The 21562-nt window shown below is 55.0% G+C and overlaps 1 protein-coding gene across 2 annotated transcripts in view; it reads right to left on the reverse strand.

Annotated features, from left to right (window-relative positions):
- TTC39A (tetratricopeptide repeat domain 39A) overlaps positions 1-21562 on the reverse strand; it is a 39884-nt gene that overhangs the window by 845 nt on the left and 17477 nt on the right. Inside the window, exons 5-17 of one of the 2 annotated variants that reach the window (XM_084872911.1) lie at positions 20258-20325; positions 18342-18406; positions 16197-16296; positions 14806-14871; positions 12539-12647; positions 11490-11557; positions 11351-11410; positions 10555-10716; positions 5795-5886; positions 3905-4025; positions 1903-2014; positions 1246-1360; positions 89-205 (exon numbers count right to left, since the gene is read on the reverse strand). In XM_084872911.1, the coding sequence (XP_084729037.1) occupies positions 89-205; positions 1246-1360; positions 1903-2014; positions 3905-4025; positions 5795-5886; positions 10555-10716; positions 11351-11410; positions 11490-11557; positions 12539-12647; positions 14806-14871; positions 16197-16296; positions 18342-18406; positions 20258-20325 (1255 nt within the window). Of the gene's footprint in view, positions 1-88; positions 206-1245; positions 1361-1902; positions 2074-3904; positions 4026-5794; positions 5887-10554; positions 10717-11350; positions 11411-11489; positions 11558-12538; positions 12648-14805; positions 14872-16196; positions 16297-18341; positions 18407-20257; positions 20326-21562 lie in introns of those variants that run through there. The other variant, XM_084872912.1, reaches the window with a different exon arrangement.

Below are 21562 nucleotides of genomic sequence, written 5' to 3' on the forward strand. Positions count from 1 at the left end.
CCGGGGACGAGGGCCTGGGCTCTGGACTGCTATACTGTGCCTGCCAGCACTCCCCCTCCGCCCCCAGCCAGCGCTAACCCAGCCTTACTTGGCAGTTTCCAAGAGTTTGACAGCCTCTTCATTTCTGCCTTGCTCCATAAACAGCAGAGCCAGCTCCAGCAGGGCATTTGGGATCAAGTAGTGGTCATATTTAATCTTCTTTTCACTGTGGGGAAGAAGAGCACATGGCTTAGAGGCTTGCCCTTGAAACGTCCTTCAGGCTTCTCCCAGGCCTTCCCCGAATGGGAGGACCCAAGTAGTGTTTCTGGCTCTGAATTCTAACTTGGGAAGGTTCCCGCTACCTAGCCATCTAGACCTCTGCACCTGGGAGCCAGCTCCCTAACCACCGATGGCTCATGTGCCACTTCCACCTCAGTCCCCAAACCCCTTTTTCCTGGCTGAATTATTTATTGTATTGGGAAATGCCCTATCCCCAATCTGGCCCCTCTAACCAACCCACCATGCTGTCCCAGAACGATCCTTTTAGAACCCAGATCTGCCCTGCTTGGTATCCTTCCTCGCCCTTTTCTGTCTACAGGATAAAGTTCAGTCTTGTAAGCAAAACAGCCAGGCCCTTTGCAGTCTAGGTGCACCCCCCCCTTCCCCTTATTTTGTTTGCAACCCTTTCCCTCTGTAATTTCACCCAGGCAGGACAATTTCATTGTCCCTCCAACCTCAGGCATATCTGTGCCCAACATTTGCACATGCTGTCCCTACTCCACTTAAAACTCCTCCTTCATTGCTTTCTCTGTCCAATAAACTTCACAATTTAACTGGCATCCTTGGAAAACCTCTCCTGGTATCTTGAATTAAGTTTAGCTCCCTCCTCAGGACACCTGCTGTCTTCTCCACTTCCCTGTGCCACGGCCCTGGTCATATCAGATTGAGTTGCCTGTAACTGTTGATCTGTAACATTTGTAATCCACAAGGGTAAGGGCAGGGTTGGTGAATTACAGTCTTCAGGGGCACCATTAACAAATTCAGTGTAGACAGGCTCCTGTAGGTGAGCAGACTGGCAGCCCTGCCAGATGAGGTGTGAATGATCTGTGCCCTGCATGGCCCTGGCACAGAGTAGACATTAGTACACATGTAGTGCCTAGGGGGAGGCACTGGAGTGCACAGGAGGGAGAAGCAGCCCTAAAAAGTCTGCCCGGGAGAACCAGGCTGCAGTAGCCATCGGGATTGAGAGCAGCCAGAGGCACTTACTTGGCAGAGATGCTCCTGAAACTCTCCTCGGCCTCCTGGACACGGCCCAGGTATTTCAGACACAGGCCTTTCAGCAGCTTCACCAAGCACTCATCGTCCACTGAGTACTCGTTCTCTGAGAACGGCATGGAGGAGAAAACAGGCTTGTTCGTTTCTGCAACAGTTACTCATGGAGTCCCTACTCTGTGCTGGGCCCTGGGGACACAGAGGTGGCTCACACATGGTCCCTGTACTCGGGGAGCTCACATCTGGGAAGGAAAGACATACTGAGACAACGACAATTCAGTGAATCAAGGCTGCTTGAAGGAGGCCCAGGGGCTGTGGGAGCCCATCAGAGGCCTGGACTCTACAAGAGACAGCTTGGAGGAGCTGTCGTTGAAGCTCGGTCTAGAAAGGCACATCCCCCAGTAGGGGGTGTGCAGGAGGCAACGGATGGATTTTTCTCTCTCACTGATGTTTCTAACTCTCTATCCCTCTCCCTTCCTCTGTAAAAAAAAAAAAAAAAAAATCAAAATATATTTAAAAAAAAAAATAAAGGCAAAGGTCAGTTACCAGGGTAGAGAAAGAAGGAGGGACATTTTTGGTAGAGGAAAACTTCCAACTGCAAGTCCTGTGGTCTGACCCAACCTGGCAGATTCAAGGGCCTGGGGTAGTCACCTGGGCCCTTTTCCAGCATCTCTTCAGCCTTGGTGATAATCTCAAGTATTCCATCTGTGAGTTCGGGCTGCTTCCCAATCACAGCGTAGCCATTCCAAATGTACATCATTTCCTGAAGGTAGGGGAGCAAGTCAGTCCTAGGTTTCTTCCATGGGGTCTCAGTTTCCCCATCTGTAAAATGGGCAGCTCAGATCAGAGGATCACTAAAGGCCCTTATGAGCTTCTAAATATTGGAGAAATAATTTACCTCAGCACTTCAATGTTTCCAATAGAGTTTAAGACTGTGTCACTTCCTGTTCCCCAAGGCGTTGGGCTTGAGTGACCATCCTGAAAACTATGAAACTCCCTGATTCCTTCTTCTGCCTTGACTTCTAGGAAGCTCAGAATACTAGAATGTTTATTCATAGTAATTTTGTTGCTTGGGTTAGCATTTTCTAAACTATCAAACCAAGTAATAGATGTGAAAGTGATTTGTATACATAAAGTTCTAGAAAGACATTATTATGGTTCTTGTTATGTTCTAGGGAGGGAATTTAAGTTTAGACCAGTGTTTCTGAAGATCATAATATGGTTCCAAGTTAGCAAATATTCCATTAAAAAAAAATGCCAGGGCCCAATGAGTTATGAAAAATGTATTCAAGCTTCTTGAGGCTTACCTTGCTGATTGGTATATAAAAGCTCCAAGTTCTACAGTAGGGGTGTCGAACTCAATCAGAGAAGGGGCCAAAATCTAAAATCCAGCCTAAATCGCGGGCCGAATGGTTTACTGAACAGTCATAAACTGACAATGTCATAAACTGACAGCGGAGTGCAGTGATGACAGCGCGGTGCGGGCCACATTGCAAGGCCTGGCGGGCTGGATTTGGCCCGCGGGCCGTGTGTTTGACACATGTGGTCTACAGTGTATACACTTTGTTTAGAACAGTCTTACCTAATATATTTCAGAAATCATTTTACGCATAAATTGTACTTTCCAGATTATAATTTGGGAAATTCCGAAATTTTCCCTACCCTTCCTTACAACCCCTCCCCCATTTGATTACAATAGTTTTACTTTATAAAATATTTCTAAATAGAGATAGGATACAAGTTCTAAATACATTCTATAAATATTGAATGCTTTGATTTATAAAGTGTCTAACGTTTTATCAGCTGATCCTCATAGCTGTTCTATGAAGTGGGCAAGGTATATATTACCCCATTTTAAGGAAGGGGACCCTCCCCAAGGTCACACATTAATGAGGAGTAGTAGATCCAGGACCAATAAAAGGCCTTTGAGGACCTTTTCTACTTATCTGATGACTGCTAAGATCATGCATGGAATTAGCATCATAACAATGATTCAGAACATGGGCTCAGAAACCAGACTATTTGTGTTAAACCCTGACTCTTACTAACTGTGCAACCTGGACAGGTTATTTTATCTTTCTACTTATATCTTATCCGCTTATTAGATACCTTTCTACTTTTATTATCTATTGGGACTTAAGTATCTCCATCTGTAAAATGGGAATACCACTAGCACCTACTCAGAGGGTTATTGTGAGGATCAAAGGAGGCCATGGGCGATGGGTGTGAGTAACCTTGAACACAGCTATTAATAATAGTGTCAGCTATTCTTTCAGAGCTGACTATACCACAGTCCCAGGGATCCGGGGCTCAGAAAAGCTCAGCCTGGTGAACAACCACCACGTGACAAGACTGAAACAATAAGGGTAGGAACACAAACAGCCTCTGCCTGGGGACAGGGTGTAGGCTGTCTAGGAAGGCTGCTCACTTGTCACCACACCCCCAGGAGACCAGCACTTCCTCAGAGGCCAGGGCTGCCTCGACTCATCTGTCTCCCCATCCCAGGTGAATTGTGAAATCCTCTCCAGGCCCCTGAGGCGTGAAGGTCTTTCTCCCGCATTCACTTCCTCTGGGCCCACGGTTATACCCCTGGCTCTCAGCTAACCCCTATAATCCCCCAAAAAATGCAATCCCAAAAGACCCTCCTACCCACCAGAGCAGGGATTGGCAATGAGATGGGTTTGGGAGCCAGGTAGCGCCTGGACTTCCTGATGGCAAACTTCTCTGTGGGTAGAGACTTCCCAGCTATCTTGAGTTTCAGGCCTGGCACAGCCCTGCAAGAGAGACGAGGAGGGTGGGGAAGGGTGAGAGAAAGCAAGAGAGAACTGAGAATCCCCAGACTGCCTAGTGGCTGCTTGCCACCTCTCTGGGCCTCAGTTTCCCCATCTATATGATAAGTGTTGGACTCACAGCCTACATCTTGTTTTACGGGCCTTGACCCAAGACCTGACCACTTCCTGTGGGTAGGCAAAGGGCTCCTTCACAGCAGCTGGCCGAGGACAGGATATACACGAACGCCCAGGCCTGTTCTACCTTCGAGCTGTCTCTTCTCCAGTCCCCAGGCCCCATTTCCGGAGGGGCTGACCCCATTTCACAGTGGAGACTAATACCCCAAGAACGGGAGGGACCTGCCCAAGACCGCACATCTGGAAGCTTTAATTAGCTCTTGCCACAGGCAGTTGTGGCCTCAGCTGTTGGCAAGGGCAGAGTAAAATGTGGTATGCAGCTAAGCAAGCCTCCACATCTGGGGCCTCACCCACCCAGCTCCATCCCACCTTCCGATTTCTGCCACAGTCATGGGGTGTGGCCGTGACCCTCAAGCCTGAGCCGCCCAGGAAACCTCCAGGCCTCGTGAGCTCCCCCACCGAACACCGCCCTGTTTATTCACGGCAAAACTTCTCCGGGCCTGTTTTCTCCTTTCCAAAACGGAGATGATAGGAAGGAGAGCAGAATTGTCACCCCACAACAGGCCTCTGGCAGAGGATTATTTTAGGCTGGTTATTTTTTTAAAAAATAGCAGACACAGGAAAAGCTCTTGAAAACCTAGAAGTTACCTTTTGTGAGAGACATATTTACAAGGGGTATCCCATCTGTTAGGGTAGCTCCCTCTCTGGACCAGGAAGAGGGAGATGACTAAATCTCTAGATGCTCATCAGTGCAGAAGAAAAGGACCTCATTTTGCATCACAACCTTACCCTTGTTGACTGTGCTTTCCTGGTGACCCCACATACTGGCTCCTCACCCCCAACACCTTTAGTCTCCCGCTGAAGATGGTATTTAAGGTTAGTTGCTCAGTTTTCCTGGGTCTCTCCCTCTCCCACATGTACAGGAGGCATTCAGGTTATTTAACCTCTGTTTGTTTTTCTCCTGATAATCTGTCTTTTATTAGGGGGGCTGGGGGGGCGGGGGGAAGGGTTTCAGCCCCAACCTAAAAGAACAGAGGGAAAATTATCTTCCCCATTCTCAACCTGCAAGGCTGAGCCCTGCTCCTGACCCTTTGCAGAAAAAGCAAACACAGCAGTTACAGGTAAGAATAAAAACAGCCACCCTTTGGTGGGCCCAGGCCCCCGCACCAGGCTCTTTAAATATGTTTTCTATTTATTTGCAAAACAGCCCTGCAAGGCAGAGGTTATTCTCATTTTGTGGATGCTGAGATTGTCTGAGGTGACACAGATAAGAAATGGCAAAGGCTGGATTTAATCCTGTTTGTTTGCTCCAACTCTGGCTCTCTGTGTGCTTCTCTGAGTGAAAGCAGGTTAACGCAGCCAAAGGTACGTCTCTGGACCTCAGTGTCCTACTGACCTGACGAAAGAGGCTCAGTGGAAAGGATGTTGACGAAACCACTTTGGCGAAAGAAAGCCTCCGAACAGACTCAAAGGGCTCTGATAAGCAGCCGCAGGAAGTGGTGATGGGAGGGAATGGCGGGCTTATGGGGCAGTCCTGGGGGAGGGTCCAGGCGCGCAGGGCCAGGGGTGCTGTCAGCTCAGGTGTCTGAACAGACCCTGGCTGAAGCCTACAGTGGGGGTGCAGTGGTAGAACTCACCTAAACAACTCCACTTCATCATCCCCAAACGGCTTGTAGTCGTCCTTCCCAAACATGCTGAGGTAGGCAGCCTTCATGTAGATGTAGGTGGCCTGGGAGAGGCAGGGCAACAGTCGCGTGAGGAGCCCACCTTCCCAGAACAGCTGTGGAGGCTGCAGACCACATCTTACTCCGCCGAGGAAGCCACAGCCCACAAGGCAATTCATTCGGCACAAACACCTCCCTGGGCCCAGCACAGGAGCTGACATTATCCCCCGGCCCCAGGGGGGAAACTGAGGGAGCTGAAGCAGCTTGAGAACTTGAGCTGGGAGTTAAATTGGGGATGGGCCCATATGAAAGCGGCTGCCACCCTCCCCACTCTGAAGCAATGGAGAAAGGGACTCAAGCAACCAGTGGGTGCACGCACAGGCAGCGCTGAGGATAGGATGGAGATACGCAGGCCGGGCAGCAAAGGCTTCTGGGAAGCAATTGCTTCCGACTGGGCCCCTGAAGGCCAACAGGAAGATTCACAGAGACCTTGAGGATGGGCTTCCCCGGCAAGAGAAACAGCTGAGCAGAGCCTGTGTATAACCAAGACACAGACAGGTAGCATAAAGTATGGGATGCATAAATGAGAGGTGAGGCTAGAAGAGTGAGCAGGACCCTGGGCCACGGCTATCTGAACTGGTGAAACTGCCTACTGTGTGCTAGGTGCTCTACATACATCACCTCGTGTGATCCCAAAGACAATTCTAGGGTAGGCACCCTCTGCTTCCTGGGACCTCAGAGCTGCTTGGGGCAGAGCTGGGAGTGACCCCAGGTATGTGTGGCTTTAAGGGCCTTGTTCACTGGATCCACAGCCACCCCGACAGGAAAGGGGCAGCTGTGCAGAACCCTCTTCCTCCACCCAGAGATCCTGAAAGCTGTGCCCCTTCCCAGTGCCAGAGGAGTCTGGCTCTGTGCTGCCCTCCAGTGGCCGAGCCCTGAATCACAGATCCTGCCACCCCAGCTGCTGCCAAGGAAACTACCTGCCCACTTGCCATTAGCACAGAAAGAAGTGTACTGGGTGGAGGAGGAACCGGAGCCGGACATCCTGGAGAAGGCGGAAAGCAGCCCCACCTGGCAGCCCCGGCCGTGCTGAAGCCCAGGGCTACTCCTAGTTCTACGCTGACCTCAGCACCTCAGTCGGCCCTTCACAAAAACAGAAAAACTGGGTGTGGTGGGAAGAATCACCACTCACTGAAACCTGTTCCCCATCCCATCTTCAGCTTCCCGGCGTCATCCTTGCCTTCTCCTCCTTCCCCCTCCTGGCCAGCACTGAGTCACTAAGTCCTCATGGTTCTACCTTCCCTCTAGCTCTTGCATCCACTGGCCTTGAGCTGTCCTTCACCTCACTGCACCAGCCTCCACACTGCTCCTGCTGCAGGCCGCCAGGAACGTCTTTCCATTGTCCTAGTTTATATGGTCTCCTAACCCACCTTCCCGCACCCGCTCCTGCCCCTGCAAGCCATTCCCCACTCCATGCCGGTCAGATCTTTTTATATCAAATTACGTCCGTATGTCCTTGAAATGTATCCCATCACAGGATAAAACCCAAACCCCCTCTCATGGCCTGCAGGCCCCATCCAGTCTCCCCCAGTTTCCTCTCCCACTGTGTCCCCCTCCCTCACTTCGTTCTAACCACCCTGGCTTCTGGGCCATTTCCAGAATACATGAAAGACACTCAGCTTCAGGTGGCAGTGCCCAGCAACCCCGGGAGGGAGTTCTTAAAGTCCAGATCTAAACCACACGCATCAGGCGTGCCTTCGCCGTCAGACTAAAGCCTAAACAGCCACTCAGGGCCCTCCCTGACCTGCTCTTCTGGCTCCTCTTCTGCCAGTTATTCCCCATCAAGCCCTTCAACTCACCCCAGGCCTTCCCTCTGCCTAAGATGTCATTGTTCCTTCTCCGCCAGGCTTATCGTTGTCTTCCTCTAAGAGGCTTCTCCCTCCAGAAAGCTCACCCACCTTGAGTCACCAGGAGGGAGGGTAGATGCAGTGACCTAGCATTGTGACACCTTTGAACATCAAGCTATTAAGAGATCTGTGGGGCACATTGACGGAAAACAGCAGCCGCCTCCTCTGATGGGACTTCTGCCTCCCCAGGGTTATCTGTTTGCCCTGATTCCTGTAGTTTCTATATTACTCTACCAGGATCTGTGCAGTCAGACAGCCCTTGTCTTCCAGAAGCTCCAGCAGCCCTGGCCAGTGCTTCTCAGTGGTTAGAACACCAACCCCTATACCAAAGGCTCATGGGTTCGATTCTCAAACCTGGGTTGCAGGCTTGATCCCCACTCCAGTAGGGGCATGTGCAGGAGGCAATCAATCGATGTGTCGTTCTCACATCAATGTTTCTCTCCCCCACTCCTCCTCCCTGATACTCTTGCTAAAAATCAATGGAAAAACAGATCCTCGATAAGGATTTTAAAAAGAAGAAGCTACAGCCAGTGACTTACAGGGGTAGTTTCTCCATAGTCCCACAACCCTTCACCTGGGGACACAGAGCCTCTTAGCAGCATCCTGACTTCCAGCTTTTGACCTTTCTGTTCTCTTGACTTGGGGTGTCCTTTACTCACTCCACCTCTAATTCCTCCTCCTCCAAAATCAGCTCAGATGTCTCCTCTTCCAGAGGCCTCCCCTGTTTTTGTGGCTGGGTGGCTGGGCGGCTGGGTGGCTGGGCTGCCCAGGGCTACCTCTGAGCTCCCGTTTCCCTCATTGCTGCACAGCATGCAGCTGTCACCTAGTTTCTGGCGGAGGGAAACATGAAGGCTCCAAGGGCAGAGAGGGATGCCACAGCCAAACCCCTACAGCTGAAAGTTGGGGGACTCCGGTGGCCAAGGGCTGGAGAAGAGGAATGAATGAGGCCCCAGAACTCAGGGTGCTACAACCCCCACGTTCACAGGAACCCCTTCTGAGGAAAACACCAGAGAGCGTGGGGGCTGACCACCCCAGAGTCACAGAGCTGGGCACCGAGCTGACTCCGCGAGGCTTCCTGACGCCTGGGAGGCCTGGGCCTCCCTCTGCTCTCACCCCAGCTGTGTGCACCCTCCCCCCAACCCCCTCCCCTGTGTAGGCAGACCCAGCTGTCCAGCTCACTCCACAGGAAGGCTTCTGGGTCACCTGTTCAAAAGGTTCCCGGAGTCTGTCTGCGCTCTTACTGGGAGTGGGAAGTGCTGAGGAGTGAATGCCGGGCCCCAGGGCTGGGCGTGAGGGAGCCCCTCTAGCAGCAGGGCAGGCGGGGCCTCCTCGGGAGGCGAGGGACAAGGAAAGAGCAGAGGCCTTGGAGTCTGGCAGAGCTGGCTTCACACCCCGCCCGTCACCAACAGCCCCTCTTAGCCACAGCAGCCCTGGGGTGCCCAGTGGAGGTCACTTCTGCCTCGCTGGGCGTGGTGTGGAGGAAGGGGCAGGCCCTGGGCGCATGGTGAGAGCTCAGGGACACCCTGCCCCTCCCCCCGACCCCACCTGCGCCAGGCCCAGGGAATCCCCTTTCAGCGGGTCCCCAGGCGGGGCACTGAAGAAGGACTTCCACGCAGAGGTGGGAAGGGATGAGAAACAGGGACTTAAGGACATTGGGACATATGTGCTAAGTCGTTACCTATACCAGATTAGATGCTGATGACCTATCAGTGTTTCCCAAACTTTTGACAGATGTGTACCCTTCTGTAACTTTCGTAATGCTGAGTATCCCTCGTACTCATGAGAACGTAGAATGAGGCGCAGCTAAGCACGGTGCAGTGCATATCCCCACCCAACTCTTCCCGCACCCCTGGGGGTACGCGTACCGCACTTTGGGAAACACTGACTAGATGATTCCAAAACTCTCTGTTCAGAATGCTGTGCTAGCATTACTATGGTAATAATGGCTAATACTTATTTCACCACTTTCCTCGATACTATGTTTTCACCTTTGGTGGGCACCTATTTTGCTTTGTTTTGCCTTATAGGCATCGATTTAATCCCCCAAATGCTTCTTTTGGGGACATCACACCATTTTTCCTCTGCTCCCACCCTCTGTTCCCAGCATTGACATGCAATCTGTGCAGACCTATGAGGCTGGATCGTGGGACTTTGGCTGAAACCAAGGAGATGATGTGAGCTAGGGGCATGCAGCCCAGGGCCACCCTGCCTGTCACCTGGAGAGAGCCCGCCTGTACAGCAGAGGGCTCACTGAAGAGAACACCGCCACAGGCAGAACAACAGCCCTGACGACTCGATTTGAATCCCTGGATCCAGCCCTCTCTGAAGTCAAGTTTGCCTAGAATTTTCTGTTGTATGAACCAATACAGCGAAGTCCAATACAGTGGCCACTAGCCCATGTGACTTTTAAGATCTAAATTAAAGTTAAAGAAAACTGAAGGCACCCGGTTTCCCAGTTGCACCAGGAACATTTCAGGTGCTCGCGGCGCCCATGTGGCTGGTGGCCGCCGTGTGGATGGTGCAGGACAAAACATTCCCACCAGCGCAGAGGTCCCGCTGGACGGACAGCTCTCCCCTGGCCAGCGCTAGCTATGCGTCTGTCCCTCGTGACTAAAGCTCCTGACGGGCACAGTATAGTTAAGTTCCTCTGTTCCTTGCTGTCTCCCGTTCCTTCCCACCCGGAGTCCTGTTAGGAGTTACGGTTCTGTTTAAATTCCAGCTGGGACATCTGTGTTCAGTTAGGAGTCTGCCCTTGGTCCGGGCGCATGGCCAACCTGGGTTAGCCTAGTCCCCCTCCCGCCCCCCCCGCACTCGGTGGGAGCCCACCTTGGACCAGGAGTTCTCCTTGCTGAGCAGGTCGGCGTAGAAGTAGGCCATCTTCCACTGGCCCTTGTAGGTGAAGCACCACATCAGCTCCCAGTAGCACATGTGGTGGAACTGCTTCCAGTGCTGCTGGGCCTCACAGCACTCCTCGAAGCGCCGGATGGCCTGTGGGCACCAGCTGTTCAGCCTTCCGGTGCCCCCCAGGCCGAGCCCTCCCTCCCTCTGCACCCACCCCGTGCACGTGGCCCACCACTGTCCTCATTATTCCCCCACGTCTCCCAGGGCCTCAGGCCCGGTTCCTGCCTCTCTCTGGAGCTCTAGTCTTTCCACCACAGAGTGGAAATACAGGACAGAGCTATCATGGAGGGAGAGCAGGTAGTGGGAAGTGTTAACATTAAAGCAACGTAACAGCATCTGTGCCTCAGAGCCAGCTCCAGAGGTTTCCGAAGCTCCTACGGAGTGAGCTGGGTCTGGGCGTCTGTGCTGCTGCCGGAGGAGTCACAGCCAGGGCAGCAGGAGATCCCAGGACTCCGCTCTGTGGAGTCCATCCCGGGCCTTGGCTTAGTGCTGGGGTCCTCCTCTCCAGCCCCTCCCTTCTATGGAGCCCTCACTCTCCACCCTCCCCAGGCCCCTGTCCTAATCTCCCTGGCAGAACCGGCTCCTCCCCAGAGGCCTCAGAAGTGCCTCTCCCACTCCTGCTCTGCTGTCCCTTTCCTCTTGGGCCCCCTCCCAGCCAGCCCGGCCCTGAGTATGTCTGTGCGTCTGACTCCCTGCTGGCCTGGGAGGCCCCCGTACTCACGGCGTCAACGTTGCCTTTGATGGCTTCAATCCGCCCTGCAAAGAACAGGAAGATGGCGCCCTGCAAAGACACACGTGTGGGTCTGTGTGGGCCCACGCAGCACGCGTGGGCAGGGGTGTCTGGCGGGAGTGGAGCTCACCTTAGGGTATCGCTGTAGGTAGGGCTTCAAGAGCTTTTCTGCCTCCTCGATGTTGACATTCCCGGTGCCTGGAGGAGGCGGGGGTACCACACATGTCACCTCCGCCACGGGCTCCTGTGTTCCTCCCGGCAACCCACCAGGCCCTTCTCAGGGCCTCTGCTCCCTGCTCCGTGAAATGGGGATGATATTGCCGAAGCCGGTTTGGCTCAGTGGATGGAGCGTTGGCCTGCGGACTGAGGGGTCCCGGGTTCGATTCTGGTCAGGGGCATGTACCTGAGTTGCGGGCACATCCCCGGTAGGGGGTGTGCAGGAGGCAGCTGATCGATGATTCTCTCTCACCGATGTTTCTGGCTCTCTGTCCCTCTCTCTTCCTCTCTGTTAAGAATCAATAAAATACATTTAAAAAAAAAATGGGGATGATACTCTTCTATCTCTAGAGCAGCGGTCGGCAAACTCATTAGTCAAACAGGGCTAAATATCAACAGTACAACAATTGAAATTTCTTTTGAGAGTCAAATTTTTTTAAATTTAAACTTATTCTAATGCCATTTCTTTAAAATAGACTCGACCAGGCCATGGTACTTTGTGGAAGAGCCACACTCAAGGGGCCAAAGAGCCACATGTGGCTCTCAAACCTCAGTTTGCCGACCACGGCTCTAGAGGGATGTGAGGATTAAATAAGCACAGATGTCGCCTCTAGCATATGACAGGGCTCAGTAACGAAGAGATCATGCCCACTAACCCCAAGGAGCTGTGCCCAGAACCCCAAGGAGCTCCCTACAGTGTCTTCACACCCTCTACGAGGTGGGCCTGGGCATCCCCATTTCACAGATGAGAGAGCTGAGGTTGGGACCTACTCAAACTATGAGGAGGTGAGAAGTCCACAGGCCCCAGGACAGTTGAGGTAGCTCTGCTGTTTGTGGCTTCAGTGCCCCATCCCCAGTCTGAGGAGCCCAGTCAGAGTGTGTAACCCCTCACCCGCTTGACCCCTGCCCTTAAGGCCAACCACCCCCCCAGAGGACCTGCACTGGCCCCCAGGACACTCCTACCGAGCACGAAGGTGAGGAAGGTGTGGTAGCACAGCAGCAGCATGACGCAGAGCACGGCCCGGAAGCTGTGCCCCGAGGCACCCTCCGCCAGCTGCAGCAGCCCGTAGTCCTGCGGACGAGAGGCCAGGTTGAGGCCAGCAAGGCCTGGGCTCCCCAACCCACACTGGGACCCACGGAGGGCAGGGGCCTGGAGGTGCTGCTGGAGATGGGGGCAGAGTGGTGTAGCCAGGAGGCCAGGTCAGCTGCCCCCAGGCTGTGCCGCCCGGGGAAAGGGGCTGTCCTCTCGGAGTCTCTCTCAGCCACCTTCCTGCAGGGAGCATGCCCTGCTGCTAAGGCCACAGAGGAGGCTCCGGTCTAGGTGCCTCCACCTCCTCCACAGCCCCTCCCCCATTCTTCCCCCTCTTCACCTGTTTGGCTGGTGGTGGGTGCTGAGGCCCTGAGCAGCCCCAGGCCCGGTAAGGGGAGGAGGAATGACAAGAAGGCAGGTAATCCTAACCCACAGGCCCAGGGCACAGAGGGGACCATGAGGACTGTGGTCCGGGAAGGCTCCCTGGAGAAGACTCCAGAGGCTGGCCGGGGAGGAGCGGAAGCCGGACCCCACTCGTATCCCTGACGGCACTCTGCCTCTCAGTCTGTCCCAGTGTTCCCGTGCTTGCTAGGGGACAAATCTGCCTCCCTGCCTCACACCCTCCAGGGCTCCCCTGCTTCCAGGATGAAGACAGAGCCCGCGCCGGCGCCTCCATTCTGGCCTCGCCACCTCTCCTCCCGGCCAGGCAGGCCGCACTGTCACACTGCGGCCGGCACTCTCATCCTCCTCCCTCCCAGCAGCATCCTGAAATCCTCCTACCTGCGACCCAAGGGCCTTCTCAAGAAAACAAAGCTGAAAGGGACTTACAGAGCCTCCCGCCGGCGTTTTCCCGCCCGGGGCATGGAGCACACGTGGCGACCAATATTTTAGAGGTCCATGCACAGGCATGAGGGCCTTCCCTGCTCAGTTCTCTGTCTGTCTGTCCGCCTGACGGTGTCCAGGAGAACACCGGGCTCCGGGCTGGGCCTGTTCGACATCGCTCTGGCTCCAAGCTCCCTTCCTCACCTAGGGAACGGCCGTGGCAACCACTGGGTTTTCGTAAGATTGTTCGGTCCTCATAGCACTACTGTTATGGTTGTGATCTGTGTAGCATGTTTACTTTTAGTAAATTGAAATAAAATTTATGAGCTATTCTTCAGAAAAATAATAATACGTAACTAATAATATAGAGGTCTGTGCACATGGCAAAAATCAGCAAGGGCTAGCCGAAACCGGTTTGGCTCAGTGGATAGAGCATCCGCCTGCGGACTGAAAGGTCCCAGGTTCGATTCCAGTCAAGGGCATGTACCTTGGTTGCGGGCACATCCCCAGTAGAAGGTGTTCAGGAGGCAGCTGGTCAATGTTTCTCTCTCATTGATGTTTCTAACTTTCTATCTCTCTCCCTTCCTCTCTGTAAAAAATCAGTAAAATATATATATATTTTTAAAAATCAGCAAGGGCTAGAAAAAGTTCACATTTGAGAAACACTGACCTGGTTTATTTTATTTTTATTTTTTAATATTTTCATTGATTTCAGAGAGGAAGGGAGAGAGAAAGAGAGAAACATCAATGATGAGAGACTCATTGATTGGCTGCCTCCTGCACCGCCCCCTACTGGGGATTGAGCCTGCAACCCAGGCATGTGCCCTTGACCAGAACCGAACCTGGGACCCTTCAGTTCGCAGGCTGACACTCTATCCACTGAGCCAAACCAGGTCGGGCACGGACCTGGTTTTTTAAAAAAGCCCTTGTTTTACTGAAAAGAGGCTCAGTGTCACAGGGAGGAGGGCTGCCTGCTAGCCAAGTTCCTTCCCTCACACCACGTCTCCTCTGCCTGCAGCTCTTCTTCTTCATCTTCTCCTGGTCCTCAGGCTCCCGCCTCAGTGAAGTGAGTCTGGTTCCCCGCTCCAGGCCTGATGCATCACAGGGCTTCTCTCGGGCACGTCCCACACCAGCATGGAGTCCAGAGGAAGGGACTGGCTCCAGCTCTTCCTGTGTCAGGCTCAGGGAACAAGCCCCACCCAGGCCGCTGCCCAGAGCTGCCTCTCACGGCCGCCCTCGCCCCAGAGCCTGCACCCTGCGAGGTGGCTGGGCAGGGCGCACGGCCCCACTTGACTGGAGAGCAGACTGACGCCCAGAGAGAGCGGGGCCTTGTCCAGGGAACCCATGCCGATGGGGGCTGAGCCAGAACTGGCATTACCTTGTTTCCTGAAAACCCCACAAACTCCAGCAGCCTCAGGATCCTCGTGGGAAGCATGGACAGCGTCTGCAGGAACAGAAGCAGGTGGGCACGTGCAGGGGCAGCTGCCCTTCCCGCTCCCCAAACCCCAGAGTCCTTGGGCGGCCCTGGGGGTGCGGGCCCCGTGTCTGCAATGCCAGGTTTCCTGGACTGCCAGCTTCCCCAGACAGAGAAGTGTGACCGTCCACAGGAGCGGACTGCGCCCAAGTTCTCTCCCCACTCCCAGCCGGGTCACCTTGGGCAAGGTACATCTCCTCTCTGTGCCTCCGTGTCCTCGTGTGTAAAACGGGAACTTTACTAGCCCTTACCTCATGGCGGTGCTGTGCAGATGGGTCAAATTAATCTGTGTGAAGCCCATAGGAGGGGCCTGCACACGTTAGTCAGCTATTGTCATTACTACACCGAACCCCTACTTTGGGCCAGGGACTCTCACTGCATTTGATCCTCAGAACAGCCCAGCCTAGAGGGCTTATTGACCCTTTTGACAGATGGGGAAACTGAGGCATGGGTGAGTGGGCAGGACCTGTCCAAGGCCCCAAAGCTCATCGGAGGTGGAGGCAGGCCTTGAACCCAGGGAGGTCTGGCCAGAGCCTGCTAAAGCAGCCACGGCCCTTTGTAGCTGTGTTTCTCAGCACGTGGCCCAGGATCCCAGCTCCCATATTTACACAGGAGGAAACTGGAACTCAGAGTGGGGCCAGGACCCCTGCCCCAAGGCCTGCTCTCAGAACAGGCTTTGCCTGAAGTGGAGAGAGCCGCTCCCACCCCTTACCCACTACCCCACATCACTCACACACACACACACACACACACACACACACACACACACACAGCTTTTCTGAGCCTCCGTGCTAACCCCTACTGTTCCTTCAGCCTAGAATGCCCTTCCCTGCCTAGAAAACTCCCTTCACCTATGGATGCTTCAAGATCCAGCTCAAATACCACCCCCTCCATGAAACCTTCCCCAAAGCCCCAGTCCCTGTGGGCCATCAGCTGTTTCCCGGCCTGTCCCCTGCCCTGCCATCGGTCCGTGTTTAGCCACCAGCCTCCGAGGCTGAAAAGGCCCTGGTTTACTGTTTGTCCCTTTCTGGTGCCATAGATACTGCCACTACGGTAGTTTTTAAGTTTACAACTTGACCTGGGGAGAAATGCGCAAGGCGGACTCTGGAGCCAGTGCCAGCACCCACTGCACCCCCACCCACGCTGGGCACCCCCCCCCCCCCCCCCCAGGCTACCACAGCGGGGCCGGGGCTGGCCCAGAGCCAGGCGCGCAGCAGAGCATGTGTGAGGCGGGATGTGCGGGAGGTTAATTCTGAGCCCGGACACGGGACCTGGGGGGGGGCTCTCCCACTCACCAGGTTGAAGGCGCCCACACCAAGCTTCACGCCGCCTTCAAAGTGCCTGTGGTTCTCCCCCTTGCAGTACTGCGAGGACTGCACCAGGCTGTCCAGCTCCCTGCAGAGGGACGCAAAGCACACGTTGGGGGCTGGTCTCATCCCGGCGGGGCCGAACAATGCCCCACGCCCAGCTGACCTCGGAACGCTCGGGAGCAGGGATAGAACAGTTCCGGCAGTCCAGGGAGCTGGCGTTTCCAACCACCTCTCCCACCGTAATCACACGCTCCTCACCCTGAAGGACAGCTGTCTCCGCCATAGCGCCCCTCCTTGTCCAATGCCTAGGCAGTTGCTGTGCTCTGCATTTTGTCTAAAGCACTTCCTCAACCTCAGCACCGCGGGCACTTTAGGCTGAACGATTCTTTTTGGGGGTCAGGGGGCTGTCCCGTGCATCGCAGGACAGTTAGCAGCATCCCTGGCTTCTACCCACTAGATGCCAGTTGTGACAGACAATGTCTCATGGGGGTGTTACCCCCAGTTGAGAACCACCGGGCTAACTCCAACACCCCCTCTTCTTGGAGCCTCCTGGTTAGAATCCAGCTCTTCCCCCAGCCACTCGCTGTACGAAGCCCGTGTCCCGCGGCCTGGGACAGCACAGCAGCCTTACGGGCCTGCCTTCTTCCCTGCCTTGAGCATCCTGAAGGCTTTTAATCAGCAGATGCTGGCTGAGGCCGCTCTGGGCCAGGCACTGAGGGACAGCAGGGAGCCATCACACTGCTGCCAGCCCCCCAAGTCTCCCACTCTGGGGGCTGGACCCCAGGGGGTCTGTGACGGGAAGGAGGGCCTCCAAGGAGAGGGACCCTGGGGCTGGACGCAGTCTGGGCTTCGGGGAAGGCTTCCCTGCGGAGCTGACATTTGAGCGGAAAGCTGAGGGGTGAGAAGGGACGAGCTGGCACAGAAACGGCGCTCCTGGCAGGGAGGACAGCACGTCCGGAGGCCGTGGGGTCCCGACGAGGTTGGCCGTGACCCAGGACCTTCTTCTAAGGCGAGAGGAGCCTGGAACTTGGCCGGGGCTGACCTGACACTGACACGGCTTGTGCTTTGGAAACATCGCGCTGGCAGCTGTGGGGTGAGACTGGAGGAGCCAGAACGCTCATCTGCTTTCCCTCACACAATCCCGGACCGGCCCGCCGTGCCATCCCTCGCCGTCACACTCAAACCCGCTCTGCTGGGGAACGGTCCCAGCGAAGGGGAGAAACAGAGATGATAAATAGTCTCAAGCCAATTCACATAAACTTTTCGTGGAAAATGATTTTTAATGCCAAACCTGGGGTGGGGGAATGAGCTTCCAGAGCTCTCCGAATTCGGGGATTATATTATAGATGTTTGTGATACAGTGTTAGGGAGAAGTGCTCTGTTCTGAGTCCTCCTTCCTTCACCCGCAGACACGGCCTCTGCCGTGCCCGGGGCTGAGATGGCACAGACATGATCTGGCCCTCGGGCAGTTGCTCCCATCTGGGGGGGTATGTGGACACCACCCCTGTGGACTGGAGAGGCCACGGAAGGCTTCGTGGGGAAAGCGCATCTGGGTGTGTAGGAGTTCTGCTGCTGCTCTTCTTTTTTATTTATTTATATATTTTTTAATTGATTTTTTTTTTTTTTTTTTTTTTTTTTTACAGAGAGGAAGGGAGACAGAGCACTAAAAACATCAATCAGCTGCCTCCTGCACCCCCCCCGATGGGGGATGTGCCTGCAACCAAGTATTGAAACCAGGACCCTTCAGCCCGCAGGCCGACGCTCTATCCACTGAGCCAAACCGATTCCGGCTATTCTCAAAATCACTGTGTCTTTCCTCCTGCCCCCACCACGCCAAGCTGTTAGCTCAGAATTGTGTCTTAAGTACCTCGTTCAAGGTCGGCACAGAGTGAGCAGTCAGGGGCACCACCAGGCACACCCAGGAAAACCAGGGGAATAACATTCCAGAAAGCTGAGGTCCCGAGGGTGCAGACACCTGCCTGAGGTCACACGGCATTCCAGGCGCCCTGCCTCCAGCCAGCGCCCCCCGCCGCCCACCGAGCAGCCTGGGAGGCCCACGTAGCAGCTGCTGTGCCCAGGCCTGCGCCCCCACTGCCCCTGCCCCCCCCCCCCCCCGCCAGCCCCACTCACTTGTAAGTCTGGTAGCTGTTTCGAACTTTGATGCCGCCCTTGATGAAGCTCACCATGTTCTCATCCTGCAGGAGGGAGAGACGCTAAGAGCTGGGCCTGGGTGGGTAGCCAGAGGAAGATCATACAAGACTCTGAGCCCCGCCTTCCCCTCCCTCCGACCAGCTCTATGAGGGCCCTAGAGGGGTGGGGTCAGAGGTCAGCCAAACCGGGTCTCCCTGCCTTTGGGACTTGAGATGAGGATCTTGCTCACCAAACAAGACCTCCAAAGTGCCCCCTCCGTGCTGGGCGGAGGCCCGGCGGAGACACGCCCTGTGACTCCCCCGGGTCCCCGGGCCTCCTCTCTGTGGAGGGATGTGGGACAGGAGGAGGGGCGCTCATTTTGGATTGTTTGTGTTCCTCACAAGCTGGCATGTGTCACATCTGTAAGGTGCAGCACGAATACCTGCAGCCCACCCAGCTGTGCCACTCCGGGGTGTGCGCCCAAGAGGAACGGACGGGCCTGGGCTGTGGCCGTGGCCTTCAAGCATGTTTCCAGCCCCGCCGCTCACAGCGGAGAGCACCAGAAACCGAGAATGAACAAACACGCTGGCGCATTCGCAGAGAGAACGGCGCAGCCACAGGACTGGGCAGAGAAAGCGGGTCCCGCTCAGCTGGAGGCCTTTCAAAGCCCGACGCCAGCGAACACATCGAGTGCTGTTCAGACATGAGTTGGAAGATGAAAAGGCTAGTTTTTAAAAATAGGGTGGGGAGTGATTAACCTAAAACTCTAGCTAGTTTCTCCCCCTGTGGAGGGAGGCAGGACAGAGGGCGGGAGGGGCCCAGCAGGGAGGAGACTTGCTAGCAATGTTGTGTTCTCCAGTTGGGTGGTTGTGAGCGTTTATTTATTATGTGGAATACTAGAATAAACTAATAAAAGGACATTCCTGGTGTAATTATTACAGTGATCCTAATGAAGGATTAGGATTTAATCCGGTTCTCATCACCAAAGACCCAAAAAGATAGAAAAAATAGCAAAGAAAATTAAACAGCACCCCAACAATAAAATTTATATGTGCTTTTCCAACCTAATATATATATATATATTTACATGATGATTACATGTGACAATCATGACCCAGACTTTTTGGTACAATCATGAGGTGACGGTTCTCTAACTACCATTGTGGGTAAGGAGCGCCAGGTCTGGGTTCAAATCCCAGCTCCGCCCTTTGCTGACCACGTGGCCTCGGGAAAGTGGCTCCTTCCCTTAAACCCTGCCCTTTGCGGGTCTGCGAGAGGAGGATTAAATAATGTGTGTCAATGTGTGTGAGCACAAACATGCGGTGTGTGTGAGGCGGCATGCAAAAACCACACACACACACACACATACACCCCGCCGAAACCGGTTTGGCTCAGTGGATAGAGCGTCGGCCTGCGGACTGAAAGGTCCAGGGTTCGATCCCCAGTAGGGGGTGTGCAAGAGGGCAGCTGATCGATGACTCTCTCATTGATGTTTCTAACTCTCTATCCCTCTCTCTTCCTCTCTGTAAAAAAATCAATAAAATATATGGAAAAACACACACACACACACACACACACACACACACACACCTGTCGTGTATGTGCAACGTGTAGCACGTTGTAGAAGATGCTACAAGTCAGCTTTTTGAGTGAATCAAGTGAACTCGTAAAGCAGGCCCTGCGGCCAGGCCTGTCATCCCACGTGACCCGCCACAGGAACACAGCAGTCCGGAGCGGATGGAGCCCACACCTCTGCCCCTGGGCCTGGCCAGGGCGGGGCGTGCTGGGGGGGCTGAGCCTCAGTCCTTGTGGAACCCCAAGGGAACCGATGGTGGCTGCTGCAGACCCTCCTGCCTCTGACACGGTGGCCGTCGTCTGGCCGCCCCAGGCTGCGTGTCTACGTGGAGGGCTCCTACCTGCAGGAAGGTCAGGGCTGCTCTCTGCAGCAGGCACTCAGCGTAGCAGACCTCAGCGTGGATCTCCTCTGTGGGGAGAAAACCAAAGCCTGTGGCCTCCCGGGACCCCCGGCGGGGAGCGTGGGCCAAACCCTCCCACCCCCACTCCCCACGCCCTGCACCCCGTCACCCAGGCCGGGCTCTGCAGTGCCCACGCTGGTCTGATTCTCTGCTCGCCTTGCCGGCCCCTGGTCTTCCAGCGGGTTCCCCCACCCAACACCCAGGATGTCAGCGCAGGGCCCGCAGCGGCTCTGTCCCCCAAGCCCCGCGGGGGCTGTGCTCCATCACCCCGCGGGGGCCGGGCCGGGAGAAGGTGCTGGGTGAACAGAGGGACAAAGCAGCCGTGGGAGCAAGGGAAGGAGACCTCACAGCCAGGGGCGCCTTCCAGAAGATGGGGCATTTGGGTTGAAAAAGGGAGAGGCCCAGGAGAGCCAAACCATTCCAGTGCTGGAAGACGGCGGAGGCCCAGGAGGTTGAAGTGGGTGAGGTGGGAGGGGGAAGGGCCGGGGAAGGAGAGGCCACTTGCAGAGGGACCTGACGCCGGTGGGGAGTCACAGATTTGGTTCTGCGGGCGACAGGGAGCCACGGGAGATGCGAAGGAGGCAATGGCACCCTCACAGGCCATTGTGGTGTTTCTTGGTGGAACCTGCCAGGCCTCTCCGGGTGGGGAAGGCCATTTGCCTCTCTATTGAAGAGCCCCAAATTGTGCTGCTACCTCCAGGACTGTCGCCTGAGACACAAAGGCTCCACACGGCCAAAACCGGTTTGGCTCAGTGGATAGAGCGTTGGCCTGCGGACTGAAAGGTCCCAGGTTCGATTCCGGTCAAGGGTGTGTATCTTGGTTGCGGGCACATCCCCAGTGGGAGGTGTGCAGGAGGCAGCTGTTCGGTGATTCTCTCTCATCGATGTTTCTAACTCTCTATCCCTCTCTCTTCCTCTCTGTGAAAAATTAATACAATACAATAAAAAAAAGAATCAATAATGTTTTTAAAAAATAAAAATAAAGACACCACATGGCTCTGGCCACCCAGACCATCTTCCACTGCCTTCAGCTGCCTCGTCCCGGGGGTCACCTTCTAAAACCTCCTTCCCGCTGGGGCAGAGGAGGTCACTGCCACCGAGACCGGAAAACTAACTGTGCACACAGCGCTCAGGCCCCGGGCCCGAGGGGCAAAGCACGCGGACTCCGGCGCCGTCTTCCAGGTCCCGGGCAGGCGAAGCGTCTGACCGGCTCCCCCTTCACCAGGGAGCCACTCCCCACACCCC

This window comes from Pipistrellus hanaki, assembly GCF_964339955.1.
Source record: "Pipistrellus hanaki genome assembly, chromosome: 2".
Lineage (NCBI taxonomy): Eukaryota > Metazoa > Chordata > Mammalia > Chiroptera > Vespertilionidae > Pipistrellus > Pipistrellus hanaki.